Source organism: Apteryx mantelli, chromosome 19, assembly GCF_036417845.1.
Source record: "Apteryx mantelli isolate bAptMan1 chromosome 19, bAptMan1.hap1, whole genome shotgun sequence".
Taxonomy (NCBI): Eukaryota; Metazoa; Chordata; class Aves; order Apterygiformes; family Apterygidae; genus Apteryx; species Apteryx mantelli.
In genome coordinates, this window is record NC_089996.1 from 16,142,011 (window position 1) to 16,159,853 (window position 17,843).

The 17,843-nt window shown below is 61.8% G+C and overlaps 2 protein-coding genes across 3 annotated transcripts in view; one reads left to right on the forward strand and one right to left on the reverse strand.

Moving 5' to 3' along the window:
- The window catches only part of SLC39A11 (solute carrier family 39 member 11), a 127,500-nt gene extending 122,381 nt beyond the window's left edge, over window positions 1-5,119 (reverse strand). For both annotated transcript variants that reach the window (XM_067308429.1, XM_067308428.1), the window contains exons 1-3: window positions 5,080-5,119; window positions 3,276-3,409; window positions 2,187-2,225 (exon numbers count right to left, since the gene is read on the reverse strand). In XM_067308429.1, the coding sequence (XP_067164530.1) occupies window positions 2,187-2,225; window positions 3,276-3,383 (147 nt within the window). In that variant the 5' untranslated portion in view covers window positions 3,384-3,409; window positions 5,080-5,119. The remainder of the gene's footprint in view (window positions 1-2,186; window positions 2,226-3,275; window positions 3,410-5,079) is intronic.
- Window positions 5,120-11,977: 6,858 nt separating this feature from the next.
- Window positions 11,978-13,979, forward strand: SSTR2 (somatostatin receptor 2). Its single transcript, XM_067308318.1, has 2 exons — window positions 11,978-12,014; window positions 12,782-13,979. Exon 2 carries the CDS (start codon window positions 12,864-12,866, stop codon window positions 13,977-13,979), a length of 1,116 nt encoding a protein of 371 aa, XP_067164419.1. The 5' UTR covers window positions 11,978-12,014; window positions 12,782-12,863.
- The last annotated feature ends 3,864 nt before the right edge of the window (window positions 13,980-17,843 follow it).

Genomic DNA, 17,843 nt, shown 5'->3' on the forward strand with positions numbered 1-17,843 from the left:
AAGGAAGCAACCTTGGAAAACTTTCCCTTTCCTGTTCTGAATATAGCATAAATCCAAGGAAGCTGGGGAAAAAAAGCGTTTATAGGATTTCTGCCTTAACACCTGAGCTCTCTCCCTGCCATTTGAGGATGCCTCAGGCTCCTGGCTGGGCAGACGCAGGTGTTGCGAGAAGGCTGCAACCAAGAGGGCTCCCACTGCTCCCCAGCGAGCCTGGGGCAGGGGCCGTCGCTGCAGGGCTGCTGCCCCCGGATAGCACGAAAGCCCCGCGGTGCCGAGCATGCATCCCGCACCGCAGTTCTTCCCTCCCCACCGGCGGGACGGATGTGCCTGCCACGTTGGGAGAGCGGTGCCACCGCGCGGGTGCGGGAAAGGGGGAACAGCTCAGCTTGTGCTGCCCCCGGCAGCGTCTCCCCAACATCACACTCTTCGCAGAAGCGGCTCCAAGGTGCTTGTAAGGGACAAGGGTTGGTCCAGACCCAGGTGCGTCTTTTGAAGGAAAACAGCATGGAAATAAAACAGCAGAGGAAAACTCTGGACTCGACAATTCCTAACACAAGCGTTTCATTTATAAAAGATGACCTGAGAATCTGTTACAAGAGATGAATTGAACCATTCACATCACTAGCAGGTCAAGAACTTGCTTCGAAGCAAACTGAATTTTCTACTGTTTTACCTCACTCACCAAGGCAGACTCTTGCTTAATACAGCTGGTTTTGTTTCAAGCACTTGGAAGAGCAGAAGACCTATGGTTTTCCTGTCTGTAAACATTCAGGCTTCGCTCTGATCAAAGACATTCCAGCAGATGGGGACACACACAGGCAAGGAGTCCAGCTCCACACACAGCTGTGGCATGAGCAGAGTTACTAAATGCTGCGGGACAGATCACCCATGCCGCCAGACAAACAGGCTCCTGGTTCATCCCGAAGCCTGGCAGCATTTTCCATGCTCCAGGTGCCGATTACACAAGCAGGACGCCCGGCAGAGCCCTTCCCCTCGCATCCGGGCACACCTGCCACGGGAGCAGCGGGGAGGTGTGGTGCAGAGGGACACACCGCAGCGCCAGGACGTCACGCCAGAACGCCCTCCACCCTCCGCTCGGTCAACAAGGGATCGCGCAGCACGCACAGCGGACCTGGCACGCAGGGAAAGGCCGAGCGCCCGCTGCCAAGCTACTCCAGAAATCCTTCTCTTTGCGGCTAACTCCCACACAAAGCGTCCTGGAGCACAGCACATCTCAGCTCCTTCCTTGTACCAGCACACACAGCAGCAGAGCCAGAAAGGAAAACAAACAACAACAAACCTCCTCCTCCCTCAGGGCTTTTTTTTTTAACCAGGGAGCATTTGCCCTCTTAAAGCCTTCACATATCGACAAGTTCGGCACTGGTATTTCAGCAAGATTGCACGTGGGCAGGTCACCAAGACACGTCAGCGCTGCAGGGGAAAGGAACAGCACCTTCCACCAGGCACTGACAGCCAGAGACTATTCTCCCCGGCCGTCCAGCTGCTCGGACACGCTCGAGCACCTAAAGGAAAGCAAGTGTGACATATCGAGTCAGCGTGAGGCTCCACTTGCTCACAGACTCCCTGGAGTCTGGGCAGTAGGAGACGTTAAGCATTAACAAGCCCCAACACAATTTCAAACCACAGTTCACACCACACACTTTCACTTCTTCTTTAGAGAAAGACGCAACAAGCATTAGGTTTACTGTGTGCCCCTGATTTAGGGCCCCAGTGTCTTTATTCACCCTCCTAACAGTTTAAAGCATCCAAGCTCTGCAGGAGAGCAAGAAGCATCAAGTGAGCTATGTGCGTTAGCCTCCAGGACGAGGGCTCTTCTGCCCATCTTAATCACACATGAGCGCTCCAAGAGGAATGATTCAAAAGTCCAAGGAAATGAGAATAGTTTAACTCGAGAGCCAAATCCAGCTCTGGCAGGTTGACATCCACGTGACTCCATCTCGCACCACCTCCACCCTCTCCAAAGAGGCACCGAGACATGACAGGACGCGACCAAGACTGCGGCACATTCCTCCGCGGCCTCACGCAACGTAAACGCACCTCGGACAATTATACAAGGAAGGTTAACGCAAGCGGGCAGCCAAATGAAGCATGGAGGGGCTTCAGAGGAGATGACAGCAGGAAGACACATGCAGAGACGATCAGCAGAAAGAGGATGCTGTACTTACCCCTGCAGCAAAGCCTAGGCTTCCATCGAGGATTCGCCTCTGGAAAGAGAAATATATATGTAACAGAAAACACATCATTTACCAATTGCAAAACAAGCAAAGTTGCAACCGTGCCACAGAGCAGCCTAAAGGGAAGTCACTTGCTTTGGCGTCACATTAGGATAACTCTTCTCCCCATTACTGCAACCCGAGCGATTGCTGTGCTTTGAGGCAAGACATGCCATGCTTCAAGAGACAGAGCCGTGCCACCGTGCTCCTCGCGCGCAGATGCCTACTCCACCATCACGGAGAGCCTACAGCGAGGTGGGAAACTGGAGTGTCCTGACTCACACCCCCATTAGGCTTTCAGTAACCCAGTGCATCTCCTGCCTGCTTCATTCTCATCACAGTTTTTCCTTCTTTAACACATTCCCCTCCCCCAGGGGGAAAATCAACACATTACTGCAAAGGGAATCTCACTTTGCAAAGAACTCCTGCATAAATCATCAAAGGAGAGAGACATAAATAATAAACACATCGGAACAATTTTGAACATAACAGCAACATGGGCCTCTGATTTTGGAATGCAAGATAACTTGAAAATCAAAACCTTGCCTGGCTCAACCCCAGAGCATGGATTGAGCTGGATCACACACCAGAGAAGTGGAAGTAAAAACAGGTTACAAGGAAGAGAGGCTGCTGCTCCAAACACACATCCCAGCCTGCAGTGCTGCCCTGTTGTGCTACGCCAAGGATGAATTTTTAAGTTAGCAGCTCCCGAACCCTTTTGAGCCACACATGACTGACAGCTCCATGTCCCTCATGGACTCTGGCACTCTTTTCAAGTATTACAAGTGCAGCATGGTTTTTTGCACTATGTACCATAGCTTTGGGTTAGGAATTTGATTCAGTTCTCCTCTTTTGTTTAACACACAAGAGAATTAATCTGGGTTCTTTCCTCCTCAGGCACGAGGACCTCTCAGGGCCAAATTAAGGTCTCTCACGCTTCGGACGAGGCAGCCAAGCCCAACCACGAGAAGTAAAGCTCAGCCCTTTTCCCCACACCCTGCTGCCCTCCCAGGAGAAGGAACAAACGATCCCGGCACCCACCTGGCCGCTGGAAAACACAAACACCAGCGCCGAGCCAGCTGCCGTCAGGCCCCAGGTGAGACACGTCCCTAGCACCGCCTGGATCACCGGCCCATGACCTGGGATCATGCTGACCACACGCAGGGACCGGCAACCTAGGAGAGACGAGGTCTATCAGGAGAGGCACAAGGAGAAACTTCCAGCGTTTGAAGACGCAAATAAACCCACGTATTGCTCCCCAGTCTTTACGGAGGGGAGCTCGTCCCGCGCACCCGGCCGTGCTGAACCCCTGCTGCTCCTCCGGGTGCTGGGGACATCCGGCACTCCTGGCAAACACCCTTCCTTACCCAAGGCGACGGAGGTGGTTTTAACCGTGCTCCCTGCACCACCCGTCTAAGCTTGGAAGAGCAGGACGGACCAAGAGCACGCCAGCACCCGCTGCTCAGCCCCCGCTGATTTCATGGGCTCAGGCCCACGAGCTGTCGCCAGGGCAGAGCAGCTCCATCGACAGGAAGAATAACGTTCTCCGTCTGCTGGAGTCTCTCCCAAGCCTCAGGAGTGTTTTGCTTGGAGCAAGCATCAGCCCAGCTCCCATGCAAGATGCGGGCAAGCCTGCTTGTTACGCACAGCTGGTCCCACCATCGCTTTTAACGCACGGGAGGAGAAATGCAGAGGAACCACACTTATACCTCCCTGAGCAAAAGGACACCCCAGTCCACCTCCCCTGCACAGTTCCCAGGCACACATATCACATCCCACTGATTTTTCCTGAAAAACAGTTTTACTTGCACAGAAGGCAAACGCCCTCGCAGCGCCGGGCTCGCTACGCTGCTGGTCTACAGATACCCCAGCACGAAGCAAAAAGAGGAACGAGTCCCGGGACAGGGCACCTCAACACAACCCAAAAGTTGCAACTCAGGACCCAGCGATAGCCGGGAAACAAGTGCCTGAGCACGCCAGGCTCCCGACGCCACGGAACAGCTCAGGAAGCAGCGCTGCTCCCCAAGAAATAGGTTTTCTAGGAAAATACACAGGCCTGTATGTGAGCATATATTTATAAATACATATATGTATCCCCACGTTTCTCCCCGGCGTTCAGAGGCTTTTGGAAGAGGGTCTCCATGCTTGGCACCAGGCTCCTGGGCACCCGGCCGTGTCCCCGCACGGGCACCAGACCAAGTGAGGGGGCACTGGGGGAGACCCCCGAGCCGCCCCCCGGGGAAACGGGGAGCTCCCAAGCTCCCACCACCCCCCCAGGCCCCAAAGGGGACCCCCAAGCCCCCCACCCCGCACACCCAGCCCCCAAACTGGGACCTCGCAGCCCCCAAGCGGGGTTATCCCGGCATCCCGCAGCCCCCGAAATGGGCCCCCAAGCCCCAAACTGGCCCCCCAACACCCCGGGCACCCGAAACCCCCCCTCCAGCCCCCAAAACGGGCCCCCAGGCCCCAAACCCGGCCCCCTAAAACCCCTTCCCACGCACCCAGCTCCCCTCAGCCCCCCAAACTGGGCCCCCACAGCCCCCAAGCGGGGGCGTCCCCGCGCTCTGGGCACCGGACCCCCCGCCCCGGCCCCCAACCGGGCCCCCAACACCCCCCCGGGCCCGACCCGGCTCGCCGGGCCCCGGTCTCGCAGCTCCCTGCGCCCGCCGGGCCCCACGGCTGCCTGCGCCCCCAGGGCCCGGAGCTCGCCGGGACGGGCCCGAAGCTCGCCGGGACGGGCCCGAAGCTCGCCGGGACGGGCCCGAAGCTCGCCGGGACGGGCCCGAAGCTCGCCGGGACGGGCCCGACCGCCCCCCCCGACGCCCCCGGCCCCGGCGCCGCTCACCCGCCCGGCGCTGCCCGCCGCGGCCCCGCCGCCACTTCCTGGTCCCGGCACACGTGTCGCCGCCGCCGCCCCGCCCACCCCGCCACCTCGGCCAATGGCGGCGCGGCGGGGGCGGGCCGCCCTCGGCTCTGCGTTTCGGGAGGGCGCGGCGGCACGAGAGAGGCGCGGGCGGGCACGGTCCGGGTGCAGGCGAGCGCGGGCGGGCGCGGCAAGGCTGCTGTCGGGAGAAGTCAGCACGGCATCCACCCTGCACATGGTGCATGACATCCCTCATGCACAGAGCACCCCTCAACATCGCTGCAGGGCGACACCCCCCTGCACATGGTGCATGACATCCCCCATGCATACAGCACCCCTCAGCAGCGCTGCAGGGTGACACCCCCCCTGCACATGGTGCATGACATCCCTCATGCACAGAGCACCCCTCAACATTGCTGCAGGGCGACACCCCCCTGCACATGGTGCATGACATCCCCCATGCATACAGCACCCCTCAGCAGCGCTGCAGGGTGACACCCCCCCCTGCACATGGTGCATGACATCCCTCATGCACGGAGCACCCCTCAGCAGCGCTGCAGGGTGACACACCCCCCCAGACATGGTGCGTGACACCCCCCGGGGGATGCATGTGCACCTTTTCTAGCAAAGCTTGACGCAGGGAGTCTTTGCTAGCTGGTAGGGGAAAAAAAGGAAATCACAAAAAGAAATCTGGCAGCGCCAGCCCCGGAGGACGGGCTGGGTTCCCAGGGTGGGATCCAGGGCAGCTGGTAACAGAGCAGCTGGAGCGTTATCTACCTCCAAGGGGGAGCCAGGGAGGGAGCCCGGAGCCGCGGCCCAGCCTGGGGGGATCAGGGCTGTTGCAGCCTGTGCTTTGCCCCCGCTGGAGGTCGGTGCCGGATGGGGAAAGCCGCGACCGCACAGGGAGATGCAGCCAGGTGGCTCCGGCGGGAGCAGCCCGCGGCAGCAGGACTGGCGGGACGGACAGAGAGCTTAGCAGATGGGGAAGCCAAGATTAACCAAATTCCACAGAAAGGAAGGCTGAATGCTGCCTGGGCCAGGGTGGAGGTGACTCCGCGGGGAATTCTGGAGCCCTGCTCGGGGCAGAGGCAGCACAGGAGCACGGCAACTCTGCACCCCGGTGATTCCCGGGTGCACATCCCACTGGCTCCCTGCAGCGCTGCGCCACCCCCGGGAACCGCTCCGGTCCCGGCTCATCGCCCACGCTGCCTTCGTCCAAAGCCGAGCAGCCAGCGCCGGGTCCTCGCTGTTGCCGGCGGTGGGGCAACCCTGGGCCGTGTCCAAGGACCCGCCGGCGCGCGGGAGACGCCTGGACTCGGGGATGCGCTTGGCACCGACCACGACCTTTTCCTGCCGAGGCAAAACACAGGGTGGTTTCAACATCCCTGCGTCCATGAAAACAGCTTATTTCCATCTTTGCCAGTGCTTTTCGGCCCTGTGGGACAGGAGGCTGGTAAACAAGTGGAAGCGGTGCCCGGCGGGCAGGGTTGAGGGATGCCGCCAGCCAGGACAGGCGCTGGGCACCTCGCAGTGCGGCGGCCCCCGGCATCCCCTGCAAGCAGCGTCGGGGCGGCTCCGGCATTCGGGTCGAGCTGCCCCAAGAGCAGCTCCGCGCCGGGCACTGCCATGCTTTACCCCCCGCCTGGCCCAGCGCTCCCGCCCCAGCATCCCAATGCCTAAGGAGTCGCTCTTCTTTATTAAAGCATTTGCCTTTGATCAGCCTCCCCCACCACAGCTGGAAAAGGTCAAGGCCATTTGCAACCTCCCTGATTTAGGTTTTAATCAATTTTCCCCTCTAATTGCCTGCATCCTTCATTAGCTCCTTTAACAAGCCAGACGCAGCCCGAGGTGCCCGCTGGGACAGCCAGCGGGGACGGAGCAGACGGAGCTGCTGCTCAGGCTTTTCCGGCAAGCCAAGCCGGAGGGTGCTGGCAGGGCCCAGGCCAGGCCACGCGGAGAGGCTGGTCCGTAACAACGGCGAGGGTCCATGCAGGAGCATCCACAAAGCCACTCACGCCCCCCCCCCATCCCCGCTGCCATTCCCACCCGCACGGACACCTCCGTGTCGCCTCCCCGCTGCCGAGGCTGCACCAGCCGCTCCTCCACGCAGCGGCTGCACGGGCCAATGCGTCCTCCCTGGCAAGGGAATGGGGCAAGGTCCCGTCCAGCCCCTTCCCGGCGACGGGTCCCAGAGCTGCTGGGTGGCCATGCGGGTCTGTCCCCTACCAGGGCAGGGGACAAGCCCGGTCTGTCCTGTGCGAGTGCTCTGGGGGCTGCGACAGCCTCCAGCAAGAGGGGACTGGGACTGGGGCGCTAAGGCTCAGCCTGAGCCTGCAGCAGCGCCGGGACAGAGGGACGAGGGACCCCCCCCCCGCCTCGCCGCCGTCGGAGCCGTGCGTTATCAGGAGTCGCAGTGAAATGTCTTTTAAGACAACAGAAGGGGCCCGAGGGGACCCAGATTCCTGCACAATATCTTTTATCAAGGTATGCGACATGCAAGACGCTGATGCAGGGTCAGCACAGCAGTGCCGGGGAGCCCTGGGGCCGCAGCGAGCCGGAGCCCTCGTCCCCTCGCTTTGCGGGAACAAAGCTCGTTAGCCGCCTTCGCAGCAGGCTCGGGCGACTGCAGCAGGCACGAGATGCCGGCGACGCGTCCCAGCGCAGCCTGTCCCGGGGCAGCCGCAGGCTGAGACGCTTTCGCAGATCCCTGGACTTTCTTCTTGCTGGGCAAGGCACGCCGCATCCCTCCTCGGGCAGCTCCGCGTCCCCGTGTCCGGGCTGGGCCTGGCTCCGGGCGCATTCCCAACACCAAGTCATCAGCGTGGAGCTGAGGGGGTGGATGGCGCCAGCCTGGATCCGCACCGACGCTGCCGCCGGGAACGCAGCCCCCTCCGGGGACCTGCATCGCCTGCCCCCCGGGACGTGGACGCGCAGCCCGGCTCGGCGGGACGCGGGCCACCGCCGGGCTGCCCGGCGCTAAGGGCAGCTGTTCGTCACGGGGCGCGACGTGACCGCTCTGCGCCGGCCGTCGGCTCGCTGCGGGAGGTGCAAAGCACCCGGGGCAAAGCGGGGGCAGCGCAGGCAGGTCGTGCACGAGCAGCAGGTCAGCGCACGGCCTAACTCAGCCTCGGATTTTGAGCTGGTGCGAGAAGCCTTGATGCCAAACGCAGTGTTAAGCCCCAGTGTGATGCACAACCCTTCCAAACGTGCTGGGAGCAGAAGTCACAGTGGGGAGAGACAGGGGTTCAGTCCATGGCTGCGAAGGCTCGTCAGAGTCCAGGGGTTATTGCTATAATTCACGGCTGATGTACGCAGCATCTCTCGCTCCAGCCCCGTCTCAGCCCCCTTGGCAGCGATCAATGAACTCATTAGGGAGTGAAATAACGGCAGTGCGAGCACGGGCGAGGCGCGAGCGAGGGGGGAAGGAGCCGGGGGACGGCGCAGGGCAAGGGCTGGGGCTCAGCCCCGGGCTCCCCCCGGCCGCAGCGCTCGAGCGGGGCTGGAGACGCCTGCAGCCGCCGGGGCTGCGGCGACCCTGCAAGCAGGTAAATCCGGCAGATCCCCCTTCCCCCCTGCTAATCGCCTCCGCAGCCGCTACCTGATTAGATCACGTTGTCCCGCAGGACTAAGCCTGGTTCTGCCCTGCCTCGGGGCTGCGGGGAGACGGTCCAGGCCTGTTTCTTTGGGTAATTAGCAGAGAGCGAAGCCTCCCCCATCACCGGCATTGGCGTAATCGAGCCAGGCAGCCTCGGCAGAGCCGCCAGAGCAGCTCCTGGCTCTTGGCTGGCGATGGGGCGGCCGGGGAGGCGGCGGAGAAGGGGCAGCATCGCCGCCGAGCGCCCCGAGAGATGGAGCGACGCGGCCGGGGCGCAGGAAACGCCACCGCGTTACCAACCTGCGTGGCAGGGGTCAGCGAGGCACGCGAGCCCAGGGCTTCGCACCTTGCAGGGGCCTGGGGGCCGGGGGGAAGAGGCAGCTTTAGCCCCCCCCCCCGGGATCTGCTCCTCCGGCAGCATTTCTGCAGCCCGTCGTTAGCAGAGGTGACAGCAGAGTGGCTCCGGGGGAGCGACGGACGGGGCTGTGCCATGCAGGACTCGCACAGGGCACGTCTCGTCCCCGCTGCCAGGCTCCCCACATCCCTGCCAGGGCCCCTGTGTCCGACGGCGCTGGAGCACGGCCCCGCTGACCCTCGGAGCACCAGCAGCCTCCTCCGTCGCTGCTAAATGCCAGCGCGAGCCCTAAGAGACCTCTTGCTGCCCTTCCCTCCGCGGATCGGGGAGAAAGGCCAGTCCACCCTGTCCCTCCGTTGGCAACCAAACGCCGTGGCTCAGCATCTCCCAGCTCCTTACGACATGCATTTCCAGGACATGGGTCGAGCAGCGTCGCTCTCCAAGGGGAGCCTTGCAGAACAGCTGGGAACGGATGGCAGGAAACTTGGAAGGAATTTAAAAGCCGCTTTGTGGTCACGTAATCCCCCCGCCCCTCTCCCACGGGCTGTATCAATAGTCCAAGCTGCATGGGAAGAGGCCCTGCACTTCTCCCATATCCATCCCTGCCAGTAAATTGCATTTCAGCAGGGTTGGTACTTCCCAGGCTAAAGGACAAAGAGGAGTTTCTCTGCCAGCACCAAACCAGCTGCTGGGGCAATCCAGCGCCTCTCCAGCACAGCGACCACCTGGAGGTGCAAGCCAGACCCTGCACAGGGCTGAAATTCAGCCCTAAATCTGAGCAGAATAAAAAATATCTTCAAAGGGCTCAAGCAGGGCTTCCCGTTTCAGCTAGCTCCTGTTGCGCTCCTTGCTGGACGGATATCTGCTCACATCAGCCCCTCGGTACAGACCGGCCCATGATTTCATTAGCTTTCTTTGCAAAGAGCAGATCAGTCTGCAGGCAAGTGAATTTGTGGAATTAATTCACACAGCTCCCCGGCCCTTGCATCTAACACCAGCAGAGCAGCCTCCGGCCGGTGGGAAGGGAGCCTGGGATCACCGCGTCTGCTCTGCCCCCACCGCTGACAACGGGGAGACGTCGCTCAGAGCCTCCCTGACACAGCGCGGGGCAGGGGCGAAGGGGACAACCCCGGGATGCTCTGCACAGCATCCCGAAGAGCCAGACCTGGAGGTGGAAGATGAAGAGAGATTGGAGGAAAAGAGACTGTGGTGCTCCAGGAGAAACTGCTCCAAGGCCTCTGTCTCTGCACGGCTGCGGCACGGCCCTCGGCGGGAGCAGTCGGCGTCCTTCCCTATCCTCTCTCCTTAGACACTTTTACTGTGATATCAATTTCCACATCGCTTATTCAGGGGAAGCTTTTTCCAGCCTCCTAAAGATTTATTAGGCTGATAATGATTCTCCCTTGTGCCCCAAGACCCCGTGTCTTCAGATCCAGCTTGGTAAGTGAATGTCTAAGCAGAAACGAGAACCTACCAGACCCTCTTGCCGTAATCGCCAGCCCAGCTCCCGGGCTCTTTGTTCCAAGCCACTCTTAATTTCCTGCTCTCTATTGTCTCTTTGATAAGTGATGAAAAGGTGGCGGGGAAGGAATCACTATTATTTAATTGCTTTCAAGATCTCAAACAAGCCAGAGCAGAGGTTATCTCCCCCAAACCTCTCTTTTTGGTCTTCCTCCAGTCGTTGTTACTGGGAAACATCGCTGAGGGAGAGGCTGCAGCCATAGCCGACTGTATTGCATTAAATCACACCTTTTGTGCCAAGATCCCAAAGCTCTTTGCAGACATTGCATCACAGTCCCATCTCTCCCAGGCTGTGCCAAGCCAGCAAGGACCTGCCTTGCTTTTCCTTTGGTTGCAAGATGCAGGCTCCTGGGGCCAAGATACTCCCAGCTTCTCAAGAGACACTGGGGTTTGCAGACACCGCTTGGTGCAGTGAGAGCTCCAGTGGGGTCCCACCATCACCATCAAACAGCCATTGCCCTGCTCCACACCTCCCACAAGTACCCTGGAGACATCAGCAAGAGCTGAGCCCTTTGCACCATCACTGGAACTGAAACATCAGGAATCGTCTTCTGCAGAAGGACCTGGGTAGCAAATCCAGGGCTGTGTGACGAAGGTGAAGGAGCTGGGAGGCACGTGGCCCCCGTGGGGGTCTCTTCTGCTGGAATCCGCATAGAGCAAGGCAGGTCCCCCCTGCACACATGCCTTTCCTGCCACCCTGTCCCCTTGTCTGGGACATAAGATGGAGATGGAATCGCACAGTGCCAATGCACCACCCCAAACAGAGCATTTTAAAGTGCTCTGCTGGGAATTCAGCCTCCTCCGGGGTGGAGCAGGACCCCCCAAACCCTCACTGCCCACTGCATGGCAGCTCCAGCGCACGCCTTTGGGACCATCCTCTGGGTCCCGCAGTTTGGGCACCTTTCACCATGCACCAACAGCCTTGTGAGCGGGAGAGACGCAGCTCAAAAGCACAAAGCCCGGGGTGGCACGGCCCGCTGGCCCTGCGGCAGACGGTCACAGCCGGCCCCGCTGAGCAGCGTCCAGAGCGCCTGGAGGCCAAGAGGCCCCTGCTCGGCTGCGGGCACTGCAGGGCAGGGCGGGCAGCGCAGGGCAGGCAGGGCAGGCAGGGTGGGCAGCGCGGGGTGGACAGGGCAGGCAGGGCGGGCAGGGTGGGCAGGCAGGGCGGGCAGGGCAGGCAGGGCAGGCAGGGTGGGCAGCGCAGGGCAGGGTGGGCAGGCAGGGCGGGCAGGGCTGTCCCCGCCCCGGCCCCGCGGAGCCGCCCCGCGCGGGGCGGGGCGCAGCCGGTGCGCTGGGTCCGGCCGCGGAGCCGCGCCGGGGGCGGCTCGTGCGCGGCGCGGAGCGGAGCGGTGCGGAGCGGAGACGAGCGGAGCGGAGCGGAGCGGAGCGGCGGGCGCTGCCGGCGCCTCCCGGTACCCGCCGCGCCGGACCGGGAGCGCGGAGCAGGTGAGCGGCGCGGGGCCCCCTCGGGACCGGCACCGCCCGGCGGAGCCGCTTCCCGAACCGCCGCCGGCTCGGTCTGAGCGGGGCGCGGCGGGGCCGTGGGACCGGCCCGCCGGGGCTGCACCGGGAGCCCCCCGGCAGCACCGGCAGCCGCGGCGGCACCGGGAGCCCCCCGGCGGCACCGGAGCCCCCCGGCGGCACCGGGAGCAGCGGCAGCACCGGGAACCGCGGCGGCGCCGGAGCCCCCCGGCTGCACCGGGAGCCGCGGCAGCGAACGGCGCGGTCCCCGAGCTGGAAGGAGAAGGAAGCGAGCGCAGCAGCGGGCTGGATCTCGGGGCATAGGTTTTTCCTGACCCCGAGCACGTTTTCCACGGGAACTGTCAGGACACAGATTTTCCATCCCAGATCAGGCTCTGTCCGGGAAAGGGAAGCGCTGGCATCTTGTCGGCTCTCTCCGTAGCAGAAAGGTTTTACCGCTGCGGTTAGTGGTGCGGTGTCGGTCACACCTGCCGTACCGCACCGGGGACGCGTGCTGCCCGTCGTGCTTTAGGAGTCGGGAGGACACCGGCATCGCCGGAGTCGGGAGGAGCAGTGTTGCGCCGGGGCAGACTGCTCCACGCAGCGCGGGCTCCGGAGGGGAGCTCAGAGAGACGGGGGAGGTGGTTTGGGGACAGCTCCTCCGGGGACATTCTCCTGCAGAGCCTGGCAGCAGGATGGCCAAATGCTCCCCGAGGAATCTCTTCATTTCTATTTTGTTCTCCAATTTCTAGAATTTTCTCTTCCACCCCCAAAGCAAGGAAGGATGACATCTCGGCTCCTCTGAATCGGGTGTGCCCAGCGACCAGCAGAGCCATGGATCTGGAATATGAGCTGCCCAACGCCACCGAGTTCTGGTTCTCTCCAGCTTCCCCATTTGACAACTTCTCTGTGGAGGCACCTGCCAACACATCACAGAATGCCACAGGCCACCATTTTGACCTGACCAGCAATGCCATCCTCACCTTCATCTACTTTGTGGTCTGCATCATAGGGCTGTGTGGCAACACGCTGGTGATATATGTCATCCTTCGCTACGCCAAGATGAAGACCATCACCAACATCTACATCCTGAATCTGGCCATCGCGGATGAGCTGTTCATGCTAGGTCTGCCCTTCCTGGCTATGCAGGTTGCGCTGGTACACTGGCCCTTTGGCAAAGCCATCTGCAGGATTGTCATGACAGTGGACGGGATCAACCAGTTCACTAGTATCTTCTGCCTGACAGTCATGAGTGTTGACCGGTACCTAGCTGTCGTCCATCCCATTAAATCTGCCAAGTGGAGGCGGCCTAGGACAGCCAAAATGATCAATGTGGCCGTATGGGGTGTCTCCCTTTTGGTGATAATGCCCATCATGATTTATGCCGGGGTGCAGCATAATCATGGCAGGAGTAGCTGCACCATCATCTGGCCAGGGGAGTCTGGCGCGTGGTACACAGGCTTCATCATCTACGCCTTCATTCTGGGCTTCCTGGTGCCTCTCACCATTATCTGCCTTTGCTACTTGTTCATCATTATCAAAGTCAAGTCCTCGGGGATCAGAGTGGGCTCCTCCAAGAGGAAAAAGTCTGAGAAGAAAGTCACCAGGATGGTCTCCATTGTGGTCGCTGTCTTCATCTTCTGCTGGCTCCCCTTCTACATCTTCAACGTCTCCTCTGTCTCTGTCCTGATCGTGCCCACGCCTGTCCTCAAGGGCATGTTTGACTTTGTCGTAGTCCTCAGTTACGCCAACAGCTGTGCCAACCCCATCCTTTATGCCTTCTTGTCCGACAACTTCAAGAAGAGCTTTCAGAACGTCCTCTGCCTGGTCAAGGTCAGCGGTATGGACGATGCAGACCGGAGTGACAGCAAGCAGGACAAATCCAGGCTAAATGAGACCACGGAAACCCAAAGGACCCTGCTCAATGGTGACCTGCAGACAAGCATCTGAGAGGACAACAGGGTTGTCCAACATTCGCTCTCCTCTCTCCACTTGCTCCCAACTCTGCAACAGGGCAATGGCACACACCAAGTCAGGGCAGGAGTGCCAGGTCTTTTCTTGCTCAACTTGAGGGATGGTGGTGCTATCAGATGGGCAGGGGGTATCCTAAACTCGGGCTAGCTTCTGAGCTGCTGGCAGGTTGGTTTTCAAGCACTGGGAAGGGTACGGCTCAAGAGAAACTGCCTCACCAGGAAAACAAAGACAACTTGTAGAAAGCCACATGCGGTGGGCACGCCTTTAAACACAAGAAGTGCCAACTGTGGGACAAAATCGTCTCTGGGGCGACTCCACTGGTTCCACTGGTGTCACTCCCCGGGCTGAGGTCAGCTTGGGATGCTCTGCCCCAGGAGCCGCGCCTGCGCACACACGCACGCACACCCCACGAGGCACGGCAGCTTGCTGGGCTGGGGCGCGTGCGTGCGGAGCAGGGGTGGCCTCAGGAGGAGCAGAGGCCGCGGATGAGGGTGCAGGGATGCAGACGCGGAGTCTAGGCAGCGCCTCTTGCCTCGGTGTCTCTGGAGAGCAGAGACCCGGCGGAGCAGCCGGCTCCGGAGGGAAGCCACCTCGCCAACCTGAGCGCGTTCTTGCGGTCGCATCCTCCCCGAGGAGACACGGCTATTTGGGGGGGGGGGGATTTTGCCCGGTTTATAAGTTATTTGGTCAGTCCCCGAAGCGTCCCTGTGGCTGTGTGGCTGCACTCGTTTCCAGAAGGCTTTCCTGCCCCTGGGGAAGCCGCACATCGGGAAAAAGGGAATTGCCTCCGAGGAGACCAGCCCTCCCCCACCTGCAAATACCTCTGCTCCCGCGCCCGGCCTCCACCAGCCCAGCCGTTCCCCTCTTCCAGGAGGGCCCCTTCCTTTCCGCCCCTTCCCTCCAGTGACGTCACCTTCCAACAGGTTTTCTCCTCAGTTGTAGGATTTCCCCCTTTTTCCCTCTGGAGCAGCCGCTGCCCCTCCTGCTGTCCGCATCTGCTCACGGTCAGTCCCAGGCTGTGCCGCCCGCCAGTGCACCGCTGCTTTCCCCGGTGAGCCCGGGTATCCGAGCACTGCGGCTGGGACGGCTGAGAAGTCACGGGATGATCACCTGGCACCTGGATGGAAAATACTCGGAAGCATTCGAGCGGCAGAGAAACACACGGGGGCTTGGAGCGCACTGCCATGGGCAGCAGGGCCCTGGCGTCCCCCACGCTGCCGACAGCTCCCACCGCCGCGGTGCTTCCGGGGACCGAGAGGCCGGAGCCGAGCGGGAAAGGCTGTCAGTTCTTCGCGGGTGACTCCCTACCCGGGCTCCCTCCAGGCACGTCACGGAGGAGGAAGGGGCGATGGAGAGGACGGGTGACGGGAGGTCGGGGACTTGGCTGCCCCCGGGCCAGCGCCACGGCAGAGCCGGCGGCACCGAGAGCTGCAGAAGGAGCCTGTGAAATCCCCGGAGGAAAGAGGCCCCGCGGGGTGGCTGCGGGCGCTGGCGTCTCCGAGCCCCTCCGGGTGCACCCGCCGCAGGTAACAGCGAGGGGCCGGGCCACGCGGCGCGGGCACGGCAGCTCCCCGGACACTGCCGTCGGGAGGAGCCGGGCGCCCGCCGGCATCCCGGCCCGGCTCCTGCGCCGGCCGCGCGGGGCAGGCTGGGGGCGATGGGGTCCGGCCGGGCTGTGCCTGGGACAGAGCCAAAATCCTCAGGTGCGGCGGATAAACGCGTTAATTAGGGCTGAGGCTCGGCCACGGCGCACGGCGCCCGCTGGGTTTAGCTGCTCGGGAATGTGCTGGAGCCATCGGCTCTGCCCGGCCGGGCCAGCGCGCAAATCCCGCGTTTCGGGGCTGCGCCGGGGTGGGAGCTGGCAGCCCCGGCTGCAACCCTCCCGCAGCAAGCACGGCGCAAGCGAACGGGAAAGCCCAGGGGAGAAAGAAATCCTGCCTTCCCGGCAGAGCCGAGGAGCAGTTTCTGTGCCAGAGGACGGGCTCTGGTCCCAGGCTTTTGCTCCGGAGCAGAGGCGTGGGAACAGCATGGTTTAGGCAGAGAAAACAGCCCGGTCTCGCTTGCCCTCGCCCCCTTCCCCCGGGAATCCCTGCGCGAGCCCCTCGCTGGCTGCTGAGCCAGCACCCCACATCGCAAAGGGAAGAGGGAGGAGAAAAGGGGATGAGCATTTCCCATGAAATTTCCCACACCTGCTGCGGGCTCCCACAGGTCTCAGCCCCGGCACTCCAGGTAGATGCTCCAGGAGGAGTTTTGCCATGGCTTGTCCCAGCCTCTGCAGCGAGTCCCCCCTTCCCGGCATCGCCCGCTTCCAGCTGTGCCACCCCAGCTTTGCCCACCAAATCCCCCCCCCCCAAAGGCTGCGGGGACGCAGTCCCGGGCTCGACGCCTGCTCCCCCCGCACAGCTCCATCCGGACACCAGCTCCGGCACGACAGCGGCGGCACCAAACGCCCCTTGGGCACCGGGAAACGCTTTGCGCCAGTGTGCAGGACGTCTGGTTTTGCAGGGCAAAGCAGAGCGTTGTCAGCATTCATCTGCTTTTAAGCCTTTCCTCCTGCTCCTGGAGCAACGCGTGCCTGCGTGGAGCAAGCGCCTGCCCATCCCCACGCGGCCGGTGCCAAGCGGCGTGGGCAGCCCGCGCGCACAGCGCGTCCCCGGCCGCCTTCGTTGGGGGAAGTACATAGGAAGCGAGGCTCTGGCAACGACACCGGCTGCCCTGTTGATGCTGCAGGGATCGGAACAGGAGCAGCATGTCACATTACGGTGAAATATTGGATCGTGATTGCCGGGCCTGGCACAGCCGGCAGCCCTCTGTTAGGATAAGGTTTTAGTGTCATAGCTGCAGCGATGCGTCAGCTGGGCTTTAGATATTTAATATTTGGTGGGCGGTGAAGGAGTTATTTGTACAGAAAGACGGTGGTGCCAGGGAGGGAGGGAGAAGGGAGGGAGAGAGGTGCATTAAACCCTCTGCCCCTCGAGGGAGCCGACGTTTGCATCACCCACCTGCGGTGCCCGCGGGAATCGCAGCGGGCTCAGGCAGACCTGCCGGCAGCTGGCTCTGCTCCGGCCCCGCCGTGCAAATGCTGCCGCGAACGCCCCGGCCGCAGCTGAGGGGGCAGAGCCCGTTCCCAGGCCACCACCAGCAGGAGCCCCCAGCCGGGGGGATCTCCTCCACGTGCTGGTTGGATGGTGAAAATGCAGAAAGCACGGCTTTCTACCATAGGAGAGTCCTCAGGAGCCTTGGAAAGGAGAAGCACCCAGGTCATCCTTGTCCTGGCAGACCCCTGCAGTGACCCTTCTGGCAGCTCAGCTATGGAAACGTCTGCCGCCCTTTGCAAGGGGGGGGTCTGATCCGAAATACCCCACTTCTCCCTTTTGAGCAGGTCCCTTTGCACCCAGCCTGCGGCGCTCCAGGCATGGGAATATCGGGGCTGTGGTCGAGGATTGAGGGAGCCGACGGATCAGCCCCAGGGCTGCTGCAGGGCCGGCACACGGGGCATTTCCCAGCGCTGCCAGGGAAGCCCACGGCTCCTGCGGCCGCTCCGATGGCCAGACCCCTCCGCTCCCGCCGGGGACAGGGCAGGAGAGCGAAACGCGCAGTCTCGGGGGCGCGAGCCGGAGAGGGATCCACAGCCGCTTCTCAGCATTGGCAGTAAAACAACTAAAGAAAACCTTCGGCTGGTTCATCACTGGCTAATGACCAGCAGCATCGCTGCTGCTGCGAGTAACAAAGTTTTCATTCTCAGCCACTTGATTTTAGTGGGAACTTGACCTCGTATTGGATCTGTTCAGAAAAGCCTCGCAGGGCCGCCGGCGGCGTAATGAGCAATCGCTCCTGGTT

Coding starts and splice junctions, on each gene's coding strand:
- SSTR2 (XM_067308318.1), top strand. CDS start 12,864: ATGGATCTGGAATATGAGCTGCCCAACGCCACCGAGTTCTGGTTCTCT.